Here is a 9,572-nt window from a genome sequence, read left to right on the forward strand (position 1 = left end):
ACATGGAATCTTTAACCCCCAACAACCTCCCACTTAAAGGTGAATGTGCTTGAGTGAGAAGGAAACAAGGAAATTTTGACAAAGTACAATGTGCACATATAAGTAAAACTAGATGAGGTGTAGATGTAATCTCATTCTATGCCCTAAGCAATGCATAATGTTCCACTGGGAGATTATTAGTGAGAAAATCAACAAGATTCTCATTTATAGAAATCTTGACAAGATCTATCTACTTGTCCTCAACCACATCTCTGATAAAATGGTAATAGACCCTGATATGCTTGGTATTTGCATGAAAAACCGAATTACTTACCAATTGGATGATACTCGTGGAGTCTCAATGTAATGTGGGAGTCATATATGTGATACCAAGGTTTACAACCAAGCAGCCTAAGCATAGGTTCTCCTTGCAAGTCTCAATGATTGTAATGTATTTACCATCTAGTACAAGTTTAGATCCATGTATGCTACCAAGGCCAAACTCAAGAAAAGGGTAGCCATCTTGACCACAGGGGAGAATATCTCGTCAAAATAAACTCCTTTTTCTTGTTTAAAATCCTTAGTAGCCAAATGGATTTTATATGCTGGCTTAGGGCAATCAAGATTACTCTTTAACTTATTACATCCATTTGCATGGCAATGCATGTTTTCCACTAGCTAGTGGAACCAAATCCCACATATGATTCTTCTACAATGAATCAAACTCAAACTGCATGGCCCTCTCCCAAGAGTGACTATTACCTCTATGCATGGCCTCCTCATAGGTAATAGGCTCACCATAATTTATTACCATAACATAATGGATAGAGGACTCATACCGATTAGGAGGATGTGAGGCTCTAGTAGAGAATCTTAAGACTGGCTAGGAGCATATACATCCTATCCTCCCTATCCAACATCATGATCTTGCACTTTAGTGGGCCACTACACCATCAACAACTACATGTTTTCTAATTAGGACTCACTACACAGTAACAGGAGGTTCCTCATGAAAGATCACCCTACACACCTCAATTACTAGCTTTGGTTGCTTATCCATCTTACCCTCATAAACTTCCAAGCTTGCAACTCCCAAAGGCAATAGCCCATCTCACCTGCATTACCATATCCAAGAAAGATGTATTTTATAGACTTTGGATCTAGCATGTTGCGTTTATCCTTGGGAATATGGTAGAATGCCTCGCATCCAAAGACCCACAAATGAGCATATGAGGGAGATTTTCCATATTAGACCTCCTCTACGACTCTTATGAAAAATGATGTATGCTCCATGAAGAGATGCCATGAATCCCATATGCACAGTGAGGTAGAATGCTACTATCCAACAACTATAAAACATTGTACTTGACTATCACTTTCAATGAGTTGAATGCAATATATCATGATACTTTCTTCTTTCAGTTAGTGTCATTGTCAGTGTCTTATATAAGATTTTGTTTATGAGTCCAAGCTTCCATCTTGGAACCTAATTCACTTGTGTAATAGTTAGTCCATTGTCTATGTCATCATGAGTCTTGTATTGATCTTCCAACCTCCATAGCTCCTTCCATGCTCTAGATCCGTCTTTCTAGCATGGTAACAAAGCTCTGTTGAGCATAGCTTAGCTCTACTATGATCTCCAGTCTCTCTTTAACTTTGGTCAATTCATTGTTAGCTCATGATTTCATTTCTCACCTCCATCTCCACTTTACCTTCTAGTCTACCATAGGCAAACTGGACCAGCATCATTTGGAGCTTTCATAACTCTCTCTATAGGCCATATCTTAACTCTATTTCTTCTAGAGATTGCTTTGTAGTATAGGGCGCTTCAACCCATCACAAAAATTGAGCCGATCGATGCATCGAGTAGCTAGCATTGCGCGATTTCATCTTCGTTGTCATATTTGTACATGTTTACTATTGTACGGCTTGATCTACCTCTACACATCGCAATACATCCTATGAGTATAGGGCATTTGAAGCCCATTGTACGAGCTCTCTCCCCACCAGAGGGTTCTTCAAATGATGTACTACAACTCCTACTACAAGTAAAAAACCAAATCTTGAGAAAACCCTAAATAGAGACTCCATAGCCAAGTACTCTTCAAGTTCTTTTCCGCTTCATTTTCTCACTAGTTCTAGCACACTGAAGGTTCTGTCACTCAAATCTGAAATTTTCAACAAGTCAAACCTCAGGAAGAAGATTCGGAGCAACCCACTTGAACTCAAGCAGTCCACTTGAAGATCAAGAAGACCACCTAAAATCAGGTATCACAAAGCCTGACATCAAGCTAGTATCTCTTGATACTAACCTAGTGCTTCTTGGCACTTGTATTCTTAGCACATTCAAGAACAACTCATTTGTTGGTTTTACCTCAGTTCTTGCAATGAAAAACATGAAGATTTTTAATATGGAATGCGCAATTGATTAAGTACCTTGCAAGCCTCAATCTCATTGTAAAAGGATAAACACTGCTCGAGTGTACTCGAGATAAGGCCTCTTTCAAAATGTCTGAACTTGAGCAAATAGCCAAATTCGATGGTGAAGGCTTTCACTCGTAGAAAGAAAAGACAATGTACCATCTCATGAGAAAAGACCTTTGGGATCTGTTTGAGGATGATATAGGAGATGCAGATGGCAAGAAGGAAGATGATGAAGACAGGTTTGTTGAAGAAGTCCAACTCAAGACAAAAGAGTGGAAAAGGATGAACAATAAAGCTCTAGGCATCATTGCCTAGGGACTATCTGATGATGTATTGCACCATATCTCCGGCATCAAAGATGCAAAAAAGACATGGGATGAGCTTGATATGATCTTTGGAACTCAAGCTATAAGCTAGATGTAAAGGATAGTTCTTCTATGACCATGCACATTAACAAGTTTAAGAGTCTAAAGACTCAACTTGTAACTTTAAGAAGAGCATAGATGAGGATGAAGCCATAATAGTGCTACTAGCAAGTGTAAATCAAGAACCATATGAGAACCTTGTGTCTACCCTAAGTAATGTTCCTAATCTCTTACTCAAAGAGATTGAGCATTCTCTACTTGATAGAGAAAGTAAACTTAAAAACAAGGATGCAAAAGAAACCATCTCAAAGGACAATCTCTTGTACACCAAGGGAACTTATGAAGCAAAAGGATGTGGACGAGGACTCAACACCAACAACAAGGATTAGGTCACATGTCATTATTGTGGTAAGACTAGGCACATGGCCAGTGAATTTTTCCACAAGAAAAGAGCACAATAGGTGCAAAATGGTAACAGTCACATGAAAGAAAACCCCCTAAGTCAAGCAACCAACACTAGGAGAAGGAAGACTGAGCATCAATCAACAGGGCATCATATGACAAAACAACCAAAATATACTCATCAGAATTGTACTCCAATACATTTATCTCCTCAACCTTGATAGTAGACTTTATCATGCTACGATCATCCAAAGTCTTAACCTTATCTTGAACTTTTTCATTGCTTTTATCTCACGTGTCTTGGCGCATTACTGTGACCGGATATTGCCTTGCTACCCATAATAATGACATGTACGAGATGACTTGGGGCCATGTGATTTACTATGACCCTACCTACAAGATCTAGACTTTGATCTTCCCTATTGTGTATATTTGCTACGGCAGTTTGTATCATATCATTAGGGCCTCTAATAGTGAGTACATGGCTACATTAATGAGTATTTCTATTTACTTCCTCAATAAGTAAGGCACCCTCAACATCTTTGAGTTTAAAACTATATGTAGGAGCATTAATGCTTATGGCATTGCAGAAAGTATCCTATGACTCAAGGAGAGGATAAGCAAGAACATAGCCCTAACATTCTCCTCAAAGGTAATCCCCTACGAAGTAAGCTTGTTGGAAATAGAATGGAACTCATTCAAATGAGAAGGAATAGCAATGCCTTCCTTCATATGAAGATCCATGAGTTTCTTAAGCCAATATATTAGCAAGTAGGGCTTTACTTATGATAAAAATTACATATTTTCTTGTAGAATTCCCAAGCACTACCCTTAGTTTCAATGACACTAAACTTGATTTGACAAAGATAAAATGATAGTGGACTTATATAACTCATTAAGATTAGCCCAAGCATCTATATCATACTCTTTGGGTTTTATCTATTTAGTCTTCAATGGCCTAATTTGCTTCTTTTGAACCAAAACTTGCTATATCTAGATCTTCTAATGGTTGAAGTTGTTGCCATCCAACTTGTTTATCTTAAAAATGGCATTATCCCCAAAAGCACTTGAAGTAGATGTCACTATGACTACAAAGAAAAGAAAGAATGGTTGTTGTAATAACAATATATTTGTCCCAAAACTAGCCCAAAACTGAATACAGGAGGCAAATACAATATAATGTATGGCTATCCACAAAATAAATGTACTAAAATGCTTAAACAAAGTGTGTGCTCTCAAGAAAAGGACTCAAAATTGAGTTTCAACATTACTATCTATAAAACTATAGTAAAAGAGTATGCAAATGTAGAAAAAATTCCAAAACAACAAGTTCCCACTACCAAGGAAATCCAAGTAGCAATCAAGGTGTACAATACAATAGCACGAAGAGAGTGAGACCATATGTGGGAACTACAACAATCACATTGTGTGATCTACCTTTCCTTATTCTATTATCATCGTAAATAATAAATAATAAAGTGATAATGATCGGCGACCACCACTTGGAATGTATAGGTGTGGAGGTAAGCACAAAATAAATATAGGCAGCTAAGATGTGGCAAAGGCTAAAAAGGGCAACAAGGCCTCCACACTAATCTACCCAAACCAACACAAATCATCATATAAAGTAATTGGAATATTCAATAATGGAAATGAAAAGAGAAGATGTCTCACTCAACCAATACACCATGCTCAAAGAGAAGGGTGATGTAACCAAAATGGAAGACAAAAAATCAAATGTAGTAAGCTATGCTCTCACCTCTTCAAACTCTTGGATACAATTAGATGTAATTGACACCATGCTTTCTTTGTCATGGAGTATTCTCAAATATCGAAGCTATGGACTCTCAACCATGTATCATTCCATTTAGCATGTGGATGGAATGGTACCACACCATTATCATAGCAATGTTTTTAAAATAGTCATGCACTATAGCTATAGGGCTACTCTTCTCTATCACTCATCCAAAACAAAAAGGCTTCCTCTCAATGCTCTAATGCACTCAAGGTGGTCTCATATATCCCAAAGCTCACAAGAAACTTAGAAAGAGAATAAGTGCAAATATGCAAGCTTCAAGGGGATGATGCATCAAGCATAGAGAGATGAAAGGTTGCAAGAAAGGAGGAAAGAACACAATTCTTGATATACATGCAGTATAGAAAATCTATAGCATGCCTTCCATTATCTCAAACAATGGTATATACATCTTTTGGATAGGGTTTCTCATTTTCACTCATTTGACATTTTTCATGTTACAAGGCTTTCATTCAACTATGGGGATATGAAACCAGGTCATCATTGGCTCTTGGATTAAACTAGTACATCATTGGCTCTTGGCTTTAAGAAAAGTATTTCTATAGCTTGTTATCTACAAATATGGCAAACTAACTTGTTCACCCTAAGATGCCACTTGAATTGCTAAATGCCTATGATTTAGGAGGGAGGTAATTGTGGCTACCAATTAGCTCTCAGAATGGTTATTCATGCTATGCTTTAAGGCAAGGGAAGGGCAAGAAACACACTCCACTTTTTGCTTCTCTTAGTGTATAAAGGCAAAAGAGTAGCATTCTTATTTTGTGGTAATTGTACAACTTCAATGGTTGATTGGCATGTAAGAGACCAAGTTTTTCTTGTGAGTAAAGAGAGCAAACATCCAAGTATTTGAGCGTCTTATTGATTCTTGGAACTTTCAAGTGGCCTAACAATCTTAACGTCTAACAAAAATGATGAAACGCTTCGACACATCTTAATGTCTAGCAAAAATGATGACACACTTCTAGGTTTTGGTCAATCCTATGGTACTCTCTTAACTTTTGCTAGTGCTAAGTTTCTTCTATGTCTATTTTGTTCTACTTTGCAAAATAATTTGTTACTATTCTCCTAAGCACATTGTCTTCGGGCCTTGAAGTGAAATCTAGAAACCTCTAGTATTCTATCGATTTGTAGTTTCCCCCTAACATACAAGTTTCAAATTAGAAATGTATAGGGTTTCTTGGTGCTTTGAAGTTAATTCTAGATAGAAATTCAAATTAGAAATGTCTTAAAAGTATAATGTCTTGGTGCTTTTCGGTGGATCCTAAATCTAATATGAATGAATATCTTAAAAGTACATGCCCTTGCTGTTTTTAAGAATTTTCGAGATTCTAAATATCTACGAGCTTCTAGATCTCCTAATTTTGGTAAATTTTCGGATATAATATGCATGTTAAAGACCACTCCATGGAAAATGCCTAAAACTTTTGAAAGCACAACTACACACAATCTTGAGGGATTACAAGGATATTAATAGTGTCACCTTTGTTACGCAGGGCCACTAGTAGATGACTGGGCTTGCAGCATGAAAGAAGGAAGATTACTTCTGACCAGCTACTTTTGCCACACCATGCCTTTTCACAAAAGAGAACAGAGGATGTACACATCATTCCTAATTCTGCACAGCTTTTCTTATGAACACATATGCATGTTAAAAGAATATTGGAGCTAGAAAGGGCTGATTAAGACTTTATTTTCTCGACTGTATCCTCTGTGGAAGATTGATGAACTCCCATAGTCCTTGATAAATACCAATCTCTCATCCAAAGAGGTAGATAATACAACAATGTGAAGACAGCTGACAAGTAGCCATAGATAAAGCAACCAGGAGGATTCCTCCTTAAAACTGCATCAATTGTCTTCCTAGCAAACTCAGCTGTCGGAGTCGCGGTTGACTGCTGAGATAGTCTGATCCTCTTGTTGAGTGCTGCTTCATAAGGCTTGTAGATGTGTAAACTTACGCCTTTGAAAACCCCAGCTGATCTCTCTCCAAAGTTGGACGTCACAACTCCTGGTGCTACTAGAACGACTTGCACATTGAAGGGCTTCAACTCAAGTCTGCCATTCATGAAATCCTTGAATCAGTATAAAGCAAACAAGTACGTGACAGTCTATGATGGTCTCAATACTGTTAAACTTAATGTGACTGCAAAAGGTTCTGCAAAATTGTCTATGATGTCACAGAAACACATACTGATGCCTATGGAACATGTATGAGTCGGTTATGGCATAAATATGTACTCAGGTACAGCTGCTTATGCAGATTTGAAATATGCATGTACTGAATCATGGCAGTCATATAGATCAACCATTATTTTGTCTTGAATTTGAAAGACAGAACTGTACGAACACCCACATCTATTCCACTACTGGTGGTGAAGCTGCAAGCATACCTTAGACTATCTGTGAGGGCATGCAGGGCGAATTTGGATGCACAATATCCCCCAGACCAAGGGCCAGATACAAAGCCCGCTAGACTCCCCACATTGATGACTTTCCCTTTCCTTGCCTTCACCATATGGGGCACTACAGCCTGAATCAAAGCAATTGGACCTGCCACACAGGAAAGGAGTGTATAGCCCCAGTATCAATTAAGACCTTGCTCACATAGTCCTGGAATCAAACAAAGTCACCAGGAGGGCATTCTATAATTCAAACACTACAATCATGATCATCAGGCATTGACGAATATAGTCACGAAAATTTTGCAGTGGGGAAGTTTTTTTCATCAGAGTCCTTCCTTTGTACCCACAGCAGGCATTTCCTCTTCTTTAAAAAAAAAAAAAAAAACAAATCCAAGAAAGCAGGCATTTCCTCTTGCCACATCAAAAATGATATTCTCTATGCAGTCACACGCAGAGATGAACCATTGCTTCCCCAAATCAAAGCTCATCGAAGACGAATGCCCACTGTTTGGCTCATAACAGAAATCGATGCATCAAACTGAAGGGGAAAATGCAGCAATTAAGAAATGTGCATGTGTACCATAAGCCTACAATAAGCGCTCTAGTGGCTCACTAGTTTTGCACACACTTGACATGATGAAGTTGCTTGATGAAGTTCACAGAAGATACGATTATAGTTTGCAAAGAACATTAAGACTGCCGGTTTAATCAGAACAGTTACAATTTGAGAAACAATCACTGCCATTACACAGGCTCTCAAATGCAACTTCTCATTCAGCTCTCTCTGAATTTTTACAAGGTATCCTCTAACGCTAACCAATTTGTTCCATTGGGTTCCTCTAGATGTCACAGAGATGAAGCCCAATAAGCAGTGCACATATAATAACTCTACAGCATGGTTGCCACAGCAAAAACCTATGTCCCTTGTTTTCTATCTTCTTGAGTGAACATTTTTCCCGATAAGGAATGAATATGCTTGTTTATGCTGCAATTGAGACTGACGCAGTTTGAGAGGGCATACCATATACATTGGTTTTGAATGTGCTCTCCAGGATGGAGAGGGGCAATTCGACGACGGGAGCCACACAAGCAACCCCTGCATTGTTTATGAGGATGTCGATGCGACCGTGCTTTTCAATGATGGAGGATACGGCCCGAGAGATGGAGTCCAGGGAGGAGACATCCAGGGCCAGGGTTTCGACATGCGGGTGGCTACGGAGGCTATCATCCAAGGTGGAGAGGGAGCGGCTTGTGGCGACGACATGGAAGCCAGCCCGGCCTGCGAGCTCGAGGGCAAGGGCGTGGCCGATGCCGCCGGCGGAGCAGCCTGTGACAAGGACTATTTCTTCTTGCTGGGGGGCCATGGATGCGCATGCAAGCTCTCTCTCTCTCTCTCTCTCTGAAAGACCAGATGGTCTCAGAAGATGATCATGGCTCTCTCCCTGTCTCTCAAATGCATATACCAGATCTCAGTAGATAATCATGCTCTCTCTCTCTCTCTCTCTCTCTCTCTCTCATTCATAGACCAGATCTCAGTAGCGAATCATGGCGCTCCGTGTGCGTAAGTCTCACTGTCATACGAGGAAAGAGATGGATGGATAGGAGCTCCCTAAATGCTGTATCTTAGGCTCCTCTCTCTTGGGACTGCTTGCTTGCTTATACATGCATGGCCTCTTCTCTTATAGTACTTACGTTCAGTAACAATCAAGGGCAGCAGGTCTAATGAATTCCTTTTAAGAGCCAAGTGTACAACCAATCTGGTCTGTGGACAACAGCATAAGGACAATCATTCAAAAGGGAGCTTTGGAGTGTGGTCTTTTCACTTTCTATTTGCCAGCCACTCAATCCTCATAGGCCAGCCTAATATATGAGCCCCTTTTACTGCTTCCAGGCATGCACATTCTTTCTCATGCAGATATTCACAATATTTTTCTCCAAAAACCTTCCTAGGCCTCCCAAGTTTAGAAAAATTATCCCTAGGCTCAGCCCCTTGTATTTGATCCACCTTCTAGTGTGGCTGGTGATCCATGGCCTATCAATCTGTATGTAGGTATATATATCTATTTCCTTGAGAGAGGCACGTGCATTTTATGGGGGAGGTGATAGTGATAAGTGTGAAGAGATCACAACGAATTGAATGAAAAGAGCCAGAATAGTTGGGAAGTTTCAAGTAAATATGGAGAG

General features: G+C 39.3%; 1 protein-coding gene across 1 annotated transcript; it reads right to left on the reverse strand.

Moving 5' to 3' along the window:
* Positions 1-5,409: 5,409 nt before the first annotated feature.
* On the reverse strand, positions 5,410-9,192 carry LOC148030524 (short-chain dehydrogenase ptmH-like). The gene is made up of 3 exons (XM_087686865.1): positions 8,410-9,192; positions 7,377-7,536; positions 5,410-7,041 (listed from the first exon to the last, which is right to left on the reverse strand). Exons 1-3 carry the CDS (start codon positions 8,750-8,752, stop codon positions 6,666-6,668), a joined length of 879 nt encoding a protein of 292 aa, XP_087542991.1. The 5' UTR covers positions 8,753-9,192; the 3' UTR covers positions 5,410-6,665.
* Positions 9,193-9,572: the final 380 nt, after the last annotated feature.

This window comes from Lygodium microphyllum, chromosome 10 (genome assembly GCF_053477565.2).
Source record: "Lygodium microphyllum isolate KBCC chromosome 10, Lygodium_microphyllum_v1.1.10, whole genome shotgun sequence".
Classification (NCBI taxonomy): Eukaryota; Viridiplantae; Streptophyta; class Polypodiopsida; order Schizaeales; family Lygodiaceae; genus Lygodium; species Lygodium microphyllum.

Bases quoted from the DNA above. Each gene is read 5' to 3' on its own strand.
- LOC148030524 (XM_087686865.1), bottom strand. From the start codon at position 8,752: ATGGCCCCCCAGCAAGAAGAAATAGTCCTTGTCACAGGCTGCTCCGCC. The intron at 7,537-8,409 runs GTATGCCCTCTC...CCTGTGTGGCAG, and splicing joins ATTCAAAACCAATGTATATG to GTCCAATTGCTTTGATTCAG. The intron at 7,042-7,376 runs GTATGCTTGCAG...CATGAATGGCAG, and splicing joins GCCCTCACAGATAGTCTAAG to ACTTGAGTTGAAGCCCTTCA.